The sequence below is a fragment of the Manduca sexta genome, chromosome 19 (assembly GCF_014839805.1).
Source record: "Manduca sexta isolate Smith_Timp_Sample1 chromosome 19, JHU_Msex_v1.0, whole genome shotgun sequence".
NCBI lineage: Eukaryota > Metazoa > Arthropoda > Insecta > Lepidoptera > Sphingidae > Manduca > Manduca sexta.
In genome coordinates, this window is record NC_051133.1 from 12,033,127 (window position 1) to 12,052,854 (window position 19,728).

The window sequence follows — 19,728 nt, forward strand, 5'->3', positions numbered from 1 at the left end:
AAAATCCTATATTATCAAACAGTAACCTCATTACCTGAACTTTGAATCACAAATCACAAAGCATTACGTATTTTGATATCTAATCAACTATTTTTAATATCATCTCTGGCAATTACTTACCATTACGTGAGAACCTTTACTGTAATATCTATTAATATTATTCTTTTTAAAAAGTTGATAATATGTTCTAGATTGCGCGGCCGTATTCCATTTATTCATTCTGAGGATTTGAATGAATGTTACATGTTTAGTTATCTCTTTCAAACTTCATACTTTTTACTACACAGCATCATAAATGTAATAGTGTTTTAGCCTAAAATAATTTATTAAATATATAAAAGCGAGAAAAATTATATCACTTGAAAATAGATCAAATATTTTTTTTATACGAGTATGGCCAAGTGGCCCCACTGCACTTATATATCTTATGAGCGGAGGTAGATCTCTAGTATTATATTAAATCAATATACACCATACTTGATTGGCTTATACTACGAATATATATGTAATCGGCAATGTTCTGACATAACCGCAATGTTTGAACCGACCTGACGGATTCTCAGTGTCACTCTAATGATAACGGATGTCTGTTTCGAATACATTGTTTAGAGAATTGAAAGGATCATAGAACTTCTAAGATTTCTTTGTGAATTATCGCTTGCTTTAATAGTAAATCATACTGTGCGGAACCTGCATTCAAGAGAAATTCTTCGTAAGAATTTTGAAAGGTATGTGAAGTAAACCCACTCTAGACGATCGTAGTTCAGGCCTGTTGGTCCATATCCAACAGTGGGACAGTATAATGTAATAAAGAGTTAGTAGTAGAATAAAAAAAAATAAGTTTTAATATTATCATCGTTTTCAGAAATAAACCAACCACGCTATCCCTCTACTGGTTTAAGACCCGTGCATTTAAAGTTACAGATAATTATACCATTAGTCGTGAATCTAGACTATGTAATGTATAAAATTGTACACAAATAATATTGTGTGAATTATAAATGCCATGACTCTCATTATGATTCTGATTTTCAGAATGTGGCGTCACAGCATTATGGCCCCGCCCAGAGACCCGCATTATGGGCGGCAAGGACTCCAGCTTTGGCAGGTGGCCGTGGCAGGTCTCAGTCAGGCGAACCTCATTCTTCGGCTTCTCTTCCACTCATCGGTGTGGTGGCGCCATCATCAATGAGGGTTGGATCGCCACAGCTGGCCATTGCGTTGATGAGTAAGTCATTTTATACTAATAAATATTTTTTTATTCAGGCATGATGCATCTGATGGTAAGTGGATTGTCCCATTAGAGTATCGATTGACAAGAGAATTATATAACCTGGTTGTGAGATATAAAGCTACTGTTATAAAAACTTGTTATGTCTTAAGATGAAAGGCGCAGCGTAGTGCCTTGCAGTGCATATTTCAAATTTATGGATAGTGTGGTACAGTTTATAGGCAATCGAGAAGAAATATTTCCAGGCGTATATTCAGCACTTAATTTAATTGTATAAAATAACTGTGGGACTAGGAAAACATTTAAAAATTATAAGGAAATAACTGACAAATAGGTTTTTAATTTTCAATTTTAAAACATTAATATTGGTAATTCATGTCGTTAATGACAATGATGATGAATGTTAAATAGTCCAATTCTAAAATAATCTAATGCAATAAAAATGAAATGGAAATTTGAAATTCCTCAGAGCAGTTCTCCGATGAAAGTTTGTAAATTCTTCAAATTAAAGGCATCTCGGAGTTAATGTTGTAGTAAATGTAACATCCTGAGTGGTTCCTTATTAGCTTTTGCTCGGGGTGTAAAGTTTGTTCGTTGAAGTACTATGCGGAATATTTTTCCTCAAAAACATTTGAAAGTCCAACAAGGTTTTAAGCTAAAAGCTGCTTATTTTTATTATTGTGTAATATTTTGTAATAAATATTATATTGGTATATAACATTACGTCTATGCAAAAACTAGGTAAAGCAACTGCTAATAAATAAATTGTTGGTTAGTTTTAACAATTTATCAAAGTAACTGTCGCTTCCACAGTTAGTCATGGTATCAAACGAAACCTATTAGAACAAAAAAAAGAAAGAAGACTAGGCAATTTATTTTGCAACAAACACAAGTTACGTAAACATAACAGACAAACAAGCGAAACAGACAAAAAAAACTTAAAACTATGTTTGTCACAAAAAGTCACCAACTCACCAATATGCTGACAGTGAAGCCAGTGCTGATCTTCCGTTGGGCCGTTTGTTTTTATGACGGTGATACATTTAAGTCTAAAGACACTTACTTATTTTAAATATTCAAATAACAATATTCTTTCCAGCCTCCTAACATCTCAAATAAGGATACGCGTCGGTGAATACGATTTCTCATCAGTATCAGAAGAATATCCATTCGTGGAGCGAGGAGTGGCTCGGAAAGCAGTTCATCCAAAATACAACTTCTATACATACGAGTATGACCTTGCCTTAGTGAAGTTGGAGACGCCATTGCAATTTGCACCTCACATATCCCCGATATGTCTCCCTGCTTCTGATGATTTGCTGGTTGGAGAGAATGCTACTGTCACTGGATGGGGAAGATTGTCTGAAGGTGGAGTGCTGCCTTCTGTTTTGCAAGAGGTAAGCGGGATTTTTATTCTAATTACTTCAGTACATGAGGGAATATTTTGGAGTCAACTTAGCGTGGTACTAAAAGGAATGATTACTCAGTACATTACGGTATATTTTTTAGTTAACTTTGCTTGGTTTAAAATAGAATGATTACAACAAAATATTAGATGATTATAAAATTTCCTATGTATTTTATGCTAAACTAAATAAGTTTGGTAAATTCTTCGATATCATTTTTTGGAAGAAGTAATGTTTAAGTAAATATTTTTTATTCCAGGTGCAAGTACCAATAGTCTCAAACGAGAGATGCAAGTCTATGTTTCTTCGAGCGGGTCGTCAGGAGTTCATTCCTGATATATTCCTCTGTGCTGGTCACGAAAGAGGCGGGCATGACTCGTGCCAGGGTGACTCTGGAGGACCACTGCAGGTAAAAAATTATCTTTTTTTCACGATTCAGTCAAACTAATAAATTATAAAATAAACATTTATAGTAGATGGTCGCAGTCGTCATAATAATAATATCAGCCCTGTATTATATACTTGCCCACTGCTGAGCACGGGCCTCCTCGACTACTGAGAGGGATTAGGTCTTAGTCCACCACGTTGGCCTAGTGCGGATTGGTAGACTTCACACATATTTCTATAGAGAACTTCTCAGATGTTCAGGTTTCCTCACGATGTTTTCCTTCACCGTTAAAGCGAACGATAAACTCACAAAGAATACACACATGATTTTTTATAAAAGTCAGAGGTGTGTGCCCTTGGGATTTGAACCTGCGGACATTCGTCTTGGTAGTCCGTTCCACACCCAACTAGGCTATCGCCGCACGCCGATAGTCGTCATATTAACAAAAAAAAAGAATAGCAAATTTCTTTTAAAATAAATATGAAATAAGATGAATTTTAATTCCATTAGAAGTCATAATTGCGATTGTAATATGTTAAACAAAACAGCTTTCTATATTTAAATTATATGAAAAATAATTCTCCATAATAAGAGTAAAAGGAAGCAGTTGCAGCATTGCTTAAGTGATCGCATCTTGGAGCATAATACCGTCTTCTACATTCCAGGTCAAAGGCAAAGACCAGAGATATTTCCTAGCTGGAATCATAAGCTGGGGCATTGGATGCGGTGAAGCAAACCTACCAGGCGTCTGCACCAGGATATCTAAATTCGTACCCTGGATCCTACAGACTGTTAACTCTTAATAAGTGATAAACTAAAAGTGAAAGAACTCGATAATCGATAATGGACGATACGAATCGATTCAAGTGCAGTTACCTTCAAAAATGTTGATTGGATTCAACGTTTTGTGAGGCGTTTTATTTGGACTTGTCCACCTGAGGCTCTGCAGAGGTCGTCGCGCGATCCTCTGATTGGTGGAGCTTCGATACGGTGTTACAACGGCTTGAACAATAATAAACGCCCCGATGACGATCGCTTGTTTCTTTCGAGACAGAGTTGGAGTCGATTTATCGATGTTATAATCGATTTTACCAATTGAAAAATCAACCTCGGGTTCATTGTTACCTAAACTAGAATTTGGCAAATAAATAAAATGTATCGATTTTGGCTGTTAAGTAAAATCGAATCGAAAGATCGATGCTCTGTTCTCGATTGAATTATACTATGCACTTGCAGCGATGTAGATGACATCCAATGTAAATACAACAATATGAGTAAGTTTATCTTTATCCGTTATTTATAGTGAATTATTTAATCGATTAATTGTAAATATTCGTGTATTTGTCTTGCCTTAATGTAAGGATTTTTTGTATTTTTATACAGTATTATTTACGTTTCGTTACTTTGTAGATATCACTTCACAACAACCAATATTTTTAATGGTTCCTTTAAGAATTTTGTACTTATCTTAAGCTAGCTTGTAGTTGTGTAAAGGAAGTTATATGAAAATTTGTTATAGAATGCAGGAAATAATTTAGATACCAAAACATGTGTTGTTACGAGGCATTTATATATCACAGAAATGATGTTTTGTATTATGTATATTCTAGATACATTGTGTTTGAATGAATAGTTTATATGACGTTGAATACAGTTGTTCGTTTGCACAGTAATATTGTTAATGATTAAAATATTGAAATAATTTATACAGTATCGTTTCATTTTAATACAGCTAATTCAAAAGCGGAAATTATTACTATCTAAATAAAGGAACTACGAGCAATATTCATGGAAATAACGTTATATTGTTTTCTAAAACTAGGCCAATAATTTAATTAAGACTAATTAAGACCAACTAATGACCAATAGTAAGCCACTAGGCCAGCGTGGTGGACTAAGGCCTAATCCCTCTCAGTAGTAGAAGAGGTCCGTGTCCAACAGTGGGACAGTATATGATACAGGGCTGATATTATATATCATATTAATTATCAGTGGATTGGGTAAGCAATAGCTTGAAGTAACTATCAGTTCTTATGACGGGGTTTGCTGCTATTCGTATTATGATCTTATAAGTTAACAGCGCTTCAATGCCTAAGTTTGCCGGTGGTAGGATATATTTTGTATAATCATAGTGGCCCGCGTAAGTGTATCGCGTTCCGAGATCAGTATGTTTATATCTGTCAACAGGCCGGCGTAATTGTATCGACAGCTAAGAGGTAATCACATCTCGTCAGTCGACATCCTATTGATACCCACTCCACTTACCATCAGGTGTAGTGGAGACACTTTGGCGTGTATGTTTAAAAAAAGATTTTGTTAACTACAAGTGCGACAACTCAAATCAAACATTCTTACTCAAAATGTCCCATTCACGCAAGTCTTTTGTTGGGCTAAAGCAATTTTTGGTAGATTAAAATGTCCTGGAATCCCTAATAACTGGAAATGAATGAAGCCTAGTCGACATTAATCGCCCGTTTTGACCGACCGACTTTCCTTGTAATTAGGCGAGTGGACGTACTCAGAGTGGGGCTCGGTGGGGACTGCCCCACAAAATTTATTTATGTCCAGAGATTTTTTATAAAAATTATATAAGTAATAATACATTGTTAACCATAAATCTTCAATTATTTTATACATCAATTTACACAATTTTGTATTTAAAAATAACTTATTATCCTAGCAGCAATTGACATTTCATTTTTCAACATACCTAAATGTTTATATTTTATGAAACTAGATCTAAGATTATGGGACCCTAGTTTTTTCTTTTTAAAATTCAGATATTTTCATTTATGATTTTCATTTTGAATTTTGTGTTATTCTAAATCGACGTAACAACCAAATGACGTCATAGATACGGCTTAATACGTGACCTTTGTGTGACGCACCTATTGTAATATTTACATTTCACATTGACAAATGACGGTGTCTTAGTTTTTTTAAATAAATAGTAAGGTAGACCAAGGAACAACTTCATTCAACCGTATGTATGACGCCATCAAGCATTTTTCAGTTTTTAAAAATGCAAAAATATACAATCGAACTCAGAGTAGAAAAATTAAGAAACGGTATTTTTATTTTAGGCACGTTTACATTTTGAAATTTTGTCAATTATATTATGGATATGAATAACTTACTTCTTAGGGAGTATTGTGATAGATGTCACTTAAATTAAGCTTTTATATTTTAGCACAAAGGTTATCAAATGCCATTTAATAGAAATTAGTATTGGGGACATATGGCATGTTTAAAAGTCACTAAAAACAAAAATATAATTTTCTAGCAATACATGGGTACAGCCCTACATTAATCCTAAGGACCGTCGCGGCCTGAAACGTTTACACATAATCCGATAAGGTTAATTAAGATCATTAACTTTATAGAACTAAAAACTGGTCTAGTTTTTTGCCCCCAACTAAAAACCTAATTACGTCCTCGATTATACACCCTAATTTAGGTTACAGGCGATGGGGAAATGCGATTCTATCATTATGTATAACGTAATTACTTATATTGCTTAGAGGTTTTAATAGGTCTCATTGGGTTCATACATAAGAACAGCCCTTTATCTCTAAAGGGGTAAGCAGAAACCCAGAAAACAAAGAAAAGCGGAAAGGGTAAGATTGAAATTCGAATTAATATCGTTATAAAGTAATTGTTCACGCCTTAATACCACGACTATTATATGAGAATTCGTCACAGCGGTAACATAACACTTTCAGTCAGAAATATACTCACACGTCATATTGACACTAAAATAAAAAACAATAAAAAATGAGAAAGTAAGTAAGTAAAATATACGTGGAATTGATAAGCCTCTTTAATCGACTTCAAAAAAAGGGGGTTATCAATTCGACTCGAGTTTATCAATTTTCCGGTAGGCAATGGCTTGGTTGTGTCTCTGGCATGGCTTTAGTCCATGGGCAGTGAATGCTGCTTACCATCAGGCGGACCGCTCGCTCGTTTGCCTACTAAGGTAATAAAAAAAAAGTCAGATAAAAACGGGATTTTTGTTGAAAATATTTGTGATCCATGAATGATTTTCGGCACACTGACATATGGTTTCATTTAGAAATGCAATGACAAAATGACCCTGTATTTATTTTTCAAGTATTAATATAAAGGATGGAGGAACAGAATGTGCTGTTGGTGTTAAAGTAGCCCAATTAGGACATTTTTGAGCGTAAAATTTTTATACCTAATATCGTTGATTGGACGTAAACTCTGAACGTCGTATCTTTATTTGCGTTCTAAAATTTAATACTGATTACAGACTTCACTCAAAACGGAATTGGAAGCGGAGGAAATGTTTTTAACCTATTTTCTTATATTTCTGATGGTTTTAAGGTTTGCCTGCCTGTTGTAGTTGTACTGCATGCGCGGTACGGTAGCGCTCTAAGGTCCTGGGTTCGAATCCCGGGTCGGGCAAAGTGTTATTTGGATTTTTCTGCTCAGTATCAACCCGGAGTCTGGAATTTGTGACCGATATAGCGATAGACTCGCCTCCTATCTTATCATGTGACGAAACACAATTCGCGAAAAGTGGGTGTCCTGGGGCCTTATTCTCTATCCCGCACGTTATTTTGACGTGTAACAAGCACGTAACACAACGCATCATGTTTAGGACTATAGAAATTTGGCTTACAGAATACCATTCCACACACATTTCTCGAAGATAACATGACACGGCCGCGTTACGCGTTTACACTATCATACAGAATAAAGGCCCTGGTTGCGTTTCTGCATACCCCTTCGGGGATAAATGCGTGATGTTGTGTATGTGTGTTTAAGGTTTGTTTAGATATCATCATCATCTTTTTCAGATGAATTATATTTATGTCACCGATATTTTGACATGTGAGATGTCAAATATTGGACTCTAAATGATGGATCTAAAATACTGTGTTGTACAGTTAACCACAAAAGTGAACAAATGCAAAATTTCACGCACATTGACTTCAATAGAATTATTCGTTTTTACTTATGCAAAACAAACTAAACCCTTTGAAGTTTATTTTAGTGAAGAAAGAATATTCATTGATAAGGACAAAAAATTTAAACGCGATCTAAAATTTCAAATTGCTAAGTAACTTTTGTGGTTAAGTGTACAATGTATATGAATTGTGAAACAAAAAAATGAGACAAGATCAGCTGCGCTCTATAGTAAGTTTCACATGTGCGAAAGTCTTTCAGAACTTTTAGAAAGCATTCTATAATGCATTACTCTTATATTCTTGCATGAAAAGTATTAAGAGAAAATAGAGTGGTTATATTATTGAGATCACTGGTGACCTGACATTAAGATGCTTGGAGTGATCACACATTAGAGGACCGAGGGGCAAAGTCCTTAACAATAGAGACCCTATACCAAGGATAGCAAACTAGTGGTATACGAAAAATAATTCGGGCACGCTAGTAATGTGCCAAACATTGTATATTATGTGTCTTTCTTTAGACTTTACTTCGTTTAGTGTAGTGACTCCACTTTGCTGCCCCCTGATTAAAAAAAAGCATTAACATACTCATAGAAGAGTCGCTAAAAAGAAGCACTCGGATAGATAAAACAGATAATTTTTTTTTTTATAAATAATGACACGATAACCATTCAAAGTTTGTGAGAATGGATGTATGTATGATAGTCCTCTTTCACGAAAAAACTACTGAACGGATTTGGATGAAAGTTTACAGTAAAATTTTATGCATCAGAATAACATATGAGCTACAATTTATAATGGTTTCATGTAATTTGGTCATAATATAACGATACATATCAAGTAACTCGGAAAGAAAATATCCCAGAAAACTCCATCACGCGGGCAAAGCCGCCAGCAAAAAATAATAAATAAAAGCTAGTACAAAATATAATTACATAAATGTTGATGTATATAATATAGTATGTGACTTCTGCTTCGTTCAGCAATAACAATAACATGACGTCATAAATTGCATATCCACGTAGGAAAACGTAAGATTCAATTAATATTCCTCCACTAGAATTCTCTCTGAAGGTATTGACACAACACAAACAACTACACCCGAGAACAAACAACTGTCTTTAAGCAAATGTTTGCCTCGAACGGGAATCGAACCGGAAACTCGGCTCGGAAGCAACGTTACCTCAATAAACTGGCAGTCTGTACTCCGAAACGGGTTAACTGAAATTCGTGGTAAACTGTTCACAATCGTTTGACCAATTTAAGGTTAAAATGTAAATGTTATTTTATATGAAATAAATGGAATCTAATAATTATTTTCTTTGGATTTATTTTTATTTTTTTACACGTGCATGGTAAAATGATTCTACTGCACCTGTTGGTAAATTGAGAAGACATGATTAGCCCTCGGAAGTCGACACTATTATGCCGGCCTTTTGGAACCGGATGTACACAGGCTGATCCTGGAACGCGACACACTTACTAGGGCCACTATGGCGGGTTTTAACACTTTGTGTACACTGGTTATTCGGGCGGATATAAAATATATCCTACCACCAGCATTATTACGATTATTAATAATAACAGTGTACTAAAAGAAGTTTTTTTTTTCTCAAAGGAGAAGCAAGGGCGCAACTATGGTACTTTCACTACTTACGGTTTGCCAAAACTCATTTACCTTGGCGTTCCGACCTCACTGGCACCATGAGTATCAAGAACTTTGCGAAAATCAACAAAAGAAACAAAAAAACAATGTCTGGGGATCGTCTATTGTCTCAGGTTTCCAATGCAGTTACTTAGAATCCAAGTATTGCGAGAGCCAAAAGCGCTTACCAAAAAGTCCTGTGTTTCTATAAGCTGATCCTTCTTAGACAAACAAAAAGACATGTTAAAAAAAGATTAAAGGAGGTCGCAGAGTTTAAATCGGAATAAAAGCCCTCTACGGGAATGGTAGGTATAATTATAATTTTATCGTGATGTATGCTTATATGGAAGTTCCTCATTTTTGAAGTTAGGAATTGGCAATCCTTTCACCCACATTTCTCGTTATATTTACATAAAAATCTTTATTACTTATCAGGCAATTGGATTTATTTAACATAATTACTAGCCAATAAATAATTGTTCCATTATAAAAAAAGAAATTAACCGCAGAGTCAGCAAGTATATCAACGAGTCAATTAAAGTGAAATATTATCAACACTTTGTTTCCAGAGAAAATTACTCTAAAGTATTTTATTGGTTTCAATAACTCACTTCAGTTTTCTTGTAAAACATTATGCCAATCTAGATTCTAAAATAAATTGTTTTTGCATTGAAATTAAATTACTTTTAAGTTTTTAACCAAGGTTGTTATGTAGTGCAATGTTAGTGAAATGTCGACTCGTGGAGACGTTGCATATTTCGAAGGTCACTATAATCATGCCAGCCAAATCATTTCTTTTTTATTTACCATTATGTGACGTATAACAGCAGCACGATGTAAAAAGCGATATTAATCAAACAAAATGCATTAGAACGAATAAAAATTTCTAGAATAAAAAAAATAAACACAATAAAAAGAATTTCATATAATTAAAATTATAAAGCATTCCATCAATAAAATGAATTATTTACAAATTTTACATTCTAAAATCATGCAGCATGCGTTCAAGACCAACACATTCCCAATACCTGTGCCGGCAGCAGCAACCAGGATTGGAAATTCTCCACTGATCTGTCATTATTTAAAATGATATAGCCTCTATACCACGTTGATATAACACAATCGTAGTAAAATAGAAAGACATCTTTAAAATCTTTACCACAACTCTCAAAACCCGGGTGTATTGCATCCGGTGTGTTCTTGCAATTAACACTGTTCAGTTTAACATTATACGTAGGTATAGGTCTTGTGATTGGCAGGTTTGGAACTCCAAATTCCAAATCTAGAATCCACGGAGCGTGTTTTTGTATGTTTGGAATTTTACAAAACTCGTCTATTATCGGATTGGGGTCTACTGACAATGTTCTTGCTGGAGGAAATAGTTCTTTCGGCAAGGTCAGATAAAATTCTAATGGATCACCTACTTTATTATTATGATAGGTAATTTCTTCAACTTCTTGCACCCTTTCGTTGATTTCTCGTGAATATGTAGTAAAATCATCTACCTCTGCTATTTGTTTATAATTATCTAAACAATGCTCATCATACTGTAATGAAAAATATGGTTCATGCCTATTCTCTTCCTTATGAAGTTCATCATAACACAGTAAAGGTTCAAGATTGTGTACAATTTCCTCAATAGGTGTGACAGGGGAAGGTACAGCTGATGGTACAACTCCAATATAAGGGTATGTTGTCACTACTTGTACCGGATTAACAACTAGAGGCAAATGTATGCTGTACACAGGATTCTGTACTGGGATCACAGGACTCCACTCTGCTATAACAGGATAAACGTAGTTGGAATAAAATTGGTAGGTGGACAACATGTTTGATATATACGATTCGTGAGTCTGCAAGTTGTATTGACCATCCCTTTCGTAGTTTGATGATATCACGTTCCCAGTTAATTTCAGTTTCTTTTTTAATTTTTGTTTCTTCTTTTCGCTTTGTTTGTATTTAGTTCTGCTTGAAATTTTTGTAGATTGTGTGTTTTCATTGTTTTCTTCTGAAGACATTAATGCCATGATGCAACATTCCTGAAAAGTGGGAAAAAATTATTTGATTTGGTTCTATATAAATTATTGAGAAATATGAATCCTACGTTAGAAAAGAAAGGAAAATTTATGGCTCGCGTTGGAACAAGAATCAGACTTTTACTGGCGGTAGGTTACTCATTTGTGAGAGTCCGCCTGGGCAGATACCACAGCTATGTCTATCTCTGCCTCCAAGCAACAGTGTGTACTTACTGTTGTATTCCGGTTTGAAGAACATTGTACCCGGTATAACTACTGGACATAATCATAATCAATATAGGACTTAACATCTCATGTCTCCGAATGGCGAGCGCAGTGTAATATCAAAAAATACTTTGTAATTCAAGGTGTTGGATCATGTTTTTGCTCATCATGGGCGGTCGTTTCGCGTACCATAAGCCGAACGACAAGCTCGCCTCGTTATTCAAAGCAATAAAAAAATATATATATAATTTTATTCGGAAACATGATACCCTCGTCTTTTTAAAATTGTATATATTTTTTATAAGCTCCGGATTATAAATTGTCATATACATTCGGATATATAATGTGAGTGAAGCTATAATTTATTATATATTTTTAAAAGTATCGCACTACGAATTAATAACGTTTCCTTGAACGGATATGCTCAAAGTATCACCAACATAACATATTAATAATGCATAATTGTATTAATATATAAATAAAAAAATACTTACTAGTTCCTTAGCCGCTACACAAAACCATGTTTCCTATTATTGACAAATTAATTACATAAAATCATATTATCCAGTGTTTTGTAACTTTCGTCTTGACTTAAAATTTTATATTTTCCGCGATGTGGGTGGTTCGAAATAATAATGTGTCAAGTCAGAATCGGTTACCGACGGAACCCATTTTGTGGTCCGTTGGTTGTAGAACGGACTGCCGAGACAAATGTCCGTAGGTTCAAATCCCAAGTGACACACCTCTGACTTTTTAAAAAAAAATATGTGTGTATTCTTTGTGAATTATCGCTTGCTTTAATGGTTAAAGAAAACATCGTGAGGAAACTTGCATACCTGAGAAATACTCTATAGGAATTTTCGAGGGTGTGTGAAGTGGACCAATCCGCACTAGGCCAGCGTGGTGGACTAAGGCCTAATCCCTCTCAGTAGTAGAGGAGGCCCGTGCCCAACAGTGGGATAGTATATATGTAGGGCTGATATTATTATTATTATGTGAATAAACGTTTTATTATCGAAATCATGTGTGACATTGGAATTATGACTATTATTGAATTATGACTTGTTTTGACGAGTATACAATTGTTTTTATATACCTACATATCCCGAAGGACCATGACGCATGCCCTAAATATTAAAATAAAATCTTGCTCTGAAGTATCGCACACATTTACTATCAAACGAACAACTTGCATTTTTTATCGTTTAGTTATAGTTGAATATTGTATGGGAAAATATATCTTTTAAACATTAAGTTACTTTTATTCCAAAAATACCAGAATACTGTACTTTGTAAAAAATATTGCGTCGGACGAAGCCACGAACAAAATTTACTATAAATTACATCCAAAAAAGAAGCCAGACAGCTACGTCGTAAAACCAAAAACATTTATAAAAATACGTTATCTACCCACGCAGGGAATAAAGGTAAAATAATGACTTAGGTCCTAAGCACGGTATAAAGGGAGCACTTAAATAGAACCGACTCTATGATGTACATAATTATTTTATCTTTATAGAAAGACTTTCATAAGACGTGCTTATACAAGATCTTTCCTTGGCGGTTTTAACAAAATATTCTTTTCTACAAACACTATTCACTCTTGAGAGCATTGCCCTTTAATCTTGAACGCGCACAGTAAAATATTAACAGGTTAAAGGTTTTTGTATTAAATAAAGTTTAGTATTCATTTGAAGGCGAGTTTTATGAATTTTGAATTTCCTAAAAATGTTTTCGGGCTAAATTGAATTATTAGTTTGAGATGTGTTTGTATAAAAAAATAACAACGATGTTCTGTACAATGTGTTAATAGCTTTGTCTGGATTATTAAAAGTCTGTTATTTATTTACCGCCATTTTAAATTAACGATCTTAATTGCTTTTTTCGACCTATCTCAAAAATAGACCAACGAGAACATTTTACATGTGTACAAATGAATGAATGAATGAATGAATGATAACACTTTATTGAACACCGAATACAACATAAAGTAATTACAATAATTATCAAGCGAAAGTCGTGAGCCAATAGGCGGTCTTATCGCTAAATAGCGATCTCTTCCAGACAACCTTGCATATACAGAGACTTAAGTTTAAAATCTAAAGTAGGGGTGTAGACATAAATTAATATAATACATATTTACATACTATAAACTATATATATATATATATATATATATATATATATATATATATATATATACAACATAACACAAATAAATACATTATATTAATATATAAATATACACATATCAAACAGGCATTATGTAGAAATAGAGAGATAATGACTTTTCACCTTTTCTTTAAACACGTTTAGTGACGGGGCTTGCCTTATGGATAGTGGCAACGCGTTCCATAGGCGAACGGCCTGAACGGTAAAGGAATTATCAAAGAATGCGCTGCCATGTAATGGAGTCCGAAGCTTCAAATTCTCTGACGACCTTAAAGAAAGGGCATGAGAGTCGTGAAGGAAGTGGAAATGGTCTTTGAGATAGTGGGGAGAAGAGGGATTGAACAAGATATTATAAAGGAGGGAAAGTACGTGAGTATTCCGACGAAGACGAATAGGAAGCCACTTGAGCTTAGAGCGAAATTTAGATATGTGATCATATTTGCGCAAGCCAAATATAAATCGTATGCAGAAGTTCTGGAGACGCTCAAGTTTATCAAGTTGGATTTGTGACAGGTCTAAGTAGCAAACGTCCGCATAGTCAAACACTGGAAGCAGCAGCGTTTGTGCCAGCGCAATTTTAGTGGCAGTGGGAAGAAAATTTCGGAGCCTCTTCAGAGATGCAGCTGACGCAAACAGCCGACGACTCACCGCTGTGAGCTGTGGACCCCAGGATAAACACCGGTCAAATATGATCCCCAAGTTTTTGACGGTTTCGCTAAATGGAATAGTAACTCCATCGAAAACTATTGGAGAGAGAGCTGCCCAGTCGAGTCTGCTCACCATACGAGAGCTGCCTATGACAATAACTTGAGTTTTGACCGGGTTTACCCTGAGGCCAAAACGTTTACTCCAGCTAGATATTGCACATAAGTCGGAATTTACAGCAGTAATGGCACGATTCAACTCGGACAACGGGGCCTGGGAGTAAATTTGAAGGTCGTCTGCATAAAGGTGATAAGAGGAAGAAAGATTTTTAGATATGGAGTTTATAAAGATAGCAAATAGTAAAGGAGATAGGACGCCACCTTGCGGTACACCGGCTAAAGTGTTGCACCATGACGACACAATGTCACCAATGCGAACCCTCTGCCTGCGACCGCACAGGTAGCTGTGAAACCAGACGATCACCGCTGGCGAGATATTAAAAGAGCGGAGCAAGGCGAGGAGAACATCAAAGTCAACAGTATTAAAAGCATTACTGAAGTCAAGTAGCGACAAAACAGTGAGCTGTCCTTTTTCCATTCCTAAACGAATATCGTCGGTAATCTTGACTAGCGCAGTTACTGTACTGTGACCAGGACGGAAACCAGATTGAAAGGAGTTTAGAAGGGAGTGTTTAGAAATAAAGGAATGTAGTTGGGAGTGGACAAGACGCTCGAGAACTTTAGACAGGAAGGGCAGAATAGATATAGGTCGGTATTCAGAAAAGTTGTGAGGATTAGGTTTTTGGAAGAGGTATAATTTGAGCGTCTTTCCACGTGGAAGGGAAAACACCATTTAGGATAGAAAAATTTAGAATGTGACAGACTGTAGGCAGAACGATGTCCAGTAAAGGTATCAGCATATTACGGCTGATACCATCCACACCGACCGCATTGGACGTCACAGATAAAATGCTTCTTTTAACATCGCCAGCGGTAAATGGGCTGAAAAGAAAAGGAGAGTGGCTGGGGATTGGCAAGGAATTGAGGTAGTTGATGGTAAGGTTCTTGATTGAAGGATCTATATAAGAGCAGGAAGAGAAATGGAAGTTAAGATGATTAATGTCAAATGACTCGTTTTGATTGGTTCATTTTCGGAATCGGATTGAAGATTGAGATTTGGATCGGTTATTGAAAACGGCTGTTAGTCGTTTGAATTAGGCTGATTTACTACGAAACGCGCTATTCGTTAAATATATTCTCAGATTTCCTTTAAAATTTAAAAATAACTATGAAATTAGGCTAATGTGAATTGTTTATATTTTTTTAATTTAATGTCTTAATAAATATTTTATATGCACTATAAAATATTTTGCCAATTTTTCATCTTTCGAATTCCATAAACCACTGCCAGCGCTTAGTGATTTTTCCCACAAGAAAGGACGACATTTTGAATTGCAAATGTTTCTTGTATTGGTTTATATTATATTTTTATAAAAACGAAGTTAAACCTTGGTAGAAGTAAAGGGCAAAGAAGCTCATGAACTGATTATAAAAGCAATTAATTAATTAGCAAAATATACATTATTATAATTATTCGTAATCACCTTCATAATTCAAATTGCATTTGTTTCTATAATACCGTACTGGGTTTTATCTCTAAGCTTAATAATGGTTTAATTTAAATGATATTTCATTTTCATTAAACTATGCACTCGTTTCAACGGTTTATAATATTATCATTTTACATTTTAATCGCAGAACCCTAAATAAATACGTTCCGTTTTACTCTTTCTGTTGTTTTTAATATATTTTAATTTTGTTCCACGTGAGTTAAATATTTTATAAGACAGTATTAGTTATGATTATATATTTTTTTTATTTTTATAAATTGAATATTAAACTCTTATAAATAGGTAGATCCTTTGAGTCTTTGATTTTTTTTATGAACCACGATGTATATCTTAATAACTAAATGTATTTTAAAAAATATTAAATTAGGGAAAATATTTTATTACATACCACAAAACTTATAAAGAATTTCTAAACAAATAAAGTTAAAACACAAACCGAAAGTACATTGTCTATTCATCAAAAACGTTCCATTCCACACAAACACTACAATTTCGTTTAAAGCGAATGCTAAACCTAGGAACGTTTTAAAACTGGCCAAACAGGTGTGTATCGTTTAAAAAGAAACTCTTTGGTAAATTGCTAGCTCTCTGTGGGTACCCTAACGATGTTCATTGTGATGCGTTCGTACGTCGGTTTAGCGAATCTGGCCGAATGGTTAGCTATTATGAGCCGTGTACGATCGTTTTAGTTGGATTAGTTTCGGAACGGACTTTTGAAATGGAATGTTTTTTGAGGATTCCTTTTTTAAATTTAATTGTTTTTTTTACTAAAATTTTAATGATTGTACTGATTTAATATATTTCAATTTGACATTATTTTGTAAATTAATTATTGTTGCAGTTTAAACTGTTTTCTATATTTTCCAAATCAAAAATACTTAAAATATCCTGATACACATTATTTAATGTTAGATACAACATACAGCTTATTTGGAACCATTTGACTGGTCTTAATACCTCCACTGACTAAGGGAAAGGGGACAAAAGATATTTATATAGCATGTAAAGCTAAGCTAATAAGCTAATAAGCTGAAGTGATGATAAGTGGTTTCGGTTTCAACGAGAAATATGCGAGTAATTACACTTAATACAGGGCTTAAAAATACTATTATCTAATATCTCAAGGTGATGAGGTTAGTGCAGTTATCCATATATACCCGGTTTTAAACAGGCCGACATAATTGTGTCGACTGGCAAGGGTTCAACATCTTTCGTCTGTCAATACTATCTGGATCTCCTTCACCATCAGGTGCAGTGGGGGCACCTCCTTGTGCATGCATATTTTAAAAAGAAAAGATTTGTAATCCAAATTTTAGTGTCGATGATACATACTCTTTACTGATGCTTGATGCTGCTCACTGATGCAGATGTCAAGCAAACGGCTTAATCTTGTCGTTCACTCTTAAAAATCTTACGTAACCACGGTAAATCTTCGTAAAAATAAACAAAAACCCAGAAGTTTAAAACAAAACATTCGTGACAAATAGAGCGTCGCTAACGTAATCTCATAAATGCCAGTGCCGGGAACAAGGCAAATAAAAAAATCAAACATGGCGAGGTGTCCCGAGGGAATCGTGTACGTCGCGCGATCCCGTAGGCACTTAGTGACGCGTTACATCTTGTTTACGAAGACGTACATGTTTAGGTTTTTTAAGATTACAAAGATTTTGTTGTTTTTTTTTTGACTTGGCACACGAGGTTACTCATATGTGGGGTGTGGACTCAATTTTTTTTATTGCTTTGAATGACGAGACGAGCTCGCCTTTCGCCTGATGGTTAGCGATGCAACCGCCCATAAACAGTAAAAATACCATCCAACACGAGACGAGACGAGATGTTTAGTCTTATTATGGCCAGTAGTTACACAGTTCAATTATCGTCCCGATTGTTGTTTCTGTAGATAACAGTGTTTTGAGAGTTTGTGATGGCGTTCTTGCTAGGACTATAACATGAGACCTTAGATCATGGGATATAGCGAAATATTATGCACATGATTCAGTTCTGCCTACCGTTGAAGAGTGAAAAGTCGTTTTCTTTACGTGTATTATGTAAAATCTGACAAGGAAAAGAACAAACTTACTTTGAGGGCGCTTACTTTATTTACTCGTTTTAAAGTTAACATAATCAGTTCCATATTTTATCACAAGATGGCCAATTTTTTATTTTTCTGAACATGCTGTATGATATAAATGACAAGATAATCTGATTCAAGATATTAAAACATTTCAAAAATCAACGTATCTAACCTATGAGGTTTATAGATAGTTCTATTACACAGTTTCAAGAATATTTTTTCTAATACTAACATTTAGACGGTTAAAAAAAAACTGTTATCCTGGAATGCGAAGGTTTAGCTGCACCACGGGCTAAAATCGGTACACCGGGGTCACTCCGAGAAGCCTGTGGAGGAACCAGGAAGATCCTGCGCTTCTGGAAGGAGTTGCTGGCTAGACCCATAGCTGGCATATCACGCACAACGGCTCGACCTACTACGGGCTAAGTGCGGAAAAAGGACTCAACATAGCAAAACTGTTAAATATAACATTGCTAACAATATAAGTATATTTTATTTTATTTATTTGGGAAAATAATAATGTAACAATAAAATATAACTTAACAATGTAACATATAAATTAAATGAACTAATGTAACAACCACAGCAATTTCCACGTATTATGTAGAGAAGAAAACGTGTCTTATACAATCATGCTATGTGATCTGATTAACCTTATTTATTATTTGTTTTTTAAATGTAAATTTAGATCTGGTGAAAATATATATCTCGTATTTGGTATAGAAATTGCTGAAGGAGGAATGCGAATAATCTTTATTCCCCGGGAAAATGTTAGGAGCGTTGTGCCAGTCGCCTTTGACCGGGCTGGGCGTGCGGGACGCTGGCCACGTACCACTTGCGATGGGATAAGGGATAGGATGAAGGATGGTTTGGTTTGAGAAAGATTGTTTGATCCAGTGTGTGGTGAATTGCGATTTTAAGACCTAAGTAGTATAGTTAAGTTGTGTTTTCTGATGCAAAAATTATTTCAGTCGTTCTGATAATTTTTACTACATTGATTGATTCACCTTGTAGCACAGGTAGGTCCTACAATTGTCTATACTTGCCGCTAAGCTTATATGCTTATATATCGGTATAAATAATTTTTATCTTTAGGTTCTTTCACACAAGTGACCTAGTAAATAAAGTGGATAAAAATATAATTTAAAGCCTATTTTTTTTTCAGCCTTTGTGGCGTAGTTTGTTTGCGTGCGCGGAATGATACCACTCTGAGGTCGCGAATTTGGGGTATAGTAAAGTAATATTAAGTTTTTCTACTCAATATCAGCCCGAGTTTTAGTGCTTGATATGGCGGTAGGCTCCTAATCACATCATCGGAAGGATCACACTTGGCGAAAAATGAGTTCCGTGATTGCACCTCTGC

The 19,728-nt window shown here is 34.9% G+C and overlaps 2 protein-coding genes across 4 annotated transcripts in view; one reads left to right on the plus strand and one right to left on the minus strand.

The window, feature by feature from the left end:
* Nucleotides 1–4,733, plus strand: part of LOC115440351 (serine proteinase stubble) — a 146,369-nt gene extending 141,636 nt beyond the window's left edge. For all 3 annotated transcript variants that reach the window (XM_030164613.2, XM_030164614.2, XM_030164615.2), the window contains exons 7-10: nt 1,036–1,228; nt 2,331–2,628; nt 2,897–3,046; nt 3,691–4,733. In XM_030164613.2, coding sequence (XP_030020473.2) covers nt 1,036–1,228; nt 2,331–2,628; nt 2,897–3,046; nt 3,691–3,828 — 779 coding nt within the window. In that variant the 3' untranslated portion in view covers nt 3,829–4,733. The remainder of the gene's footprint in view (nt 1–1,035; nt 1,229–2,330; nt 2,629–2,896; nt 3,047–3,690) is intronic.
* A 5,781-nt stretch (nt 4,734–10,514) lies between these two features.
* Nucleotides 10,515–12,485, minus strand: LOC115440348. Its single transcript, XM_030164609.2, has 2 exons — nt 12,339–12,485; nt 10,515–11,643 (listed from the first exon to the last, which is right to left on the minus strand). The coding sequence occupies exon 2, from the start codon at nt 11,629–11,631 to the stop codon at nt 10,609–10,611; it is 1,023 nt and encodes a 340-aa protein (XP_030020469.2). The 5' UTR covers nt 11,632–11,643; nt 12,339–12,485; the 3' UTR covers nt 10,515–10,608.
* Between the last annotated feature and the right edge of the window lie 7,243 nt (nt 12,486–19,728).

Coding starts and splice junctions, on each gene's coding strand:
- LOC115440348 (XM_030164609.2), bottom strand. CDS start 11,631: ATGGCATTAATGTCTTCAGAAGAAAACAATGAAAACACACAATCTACA.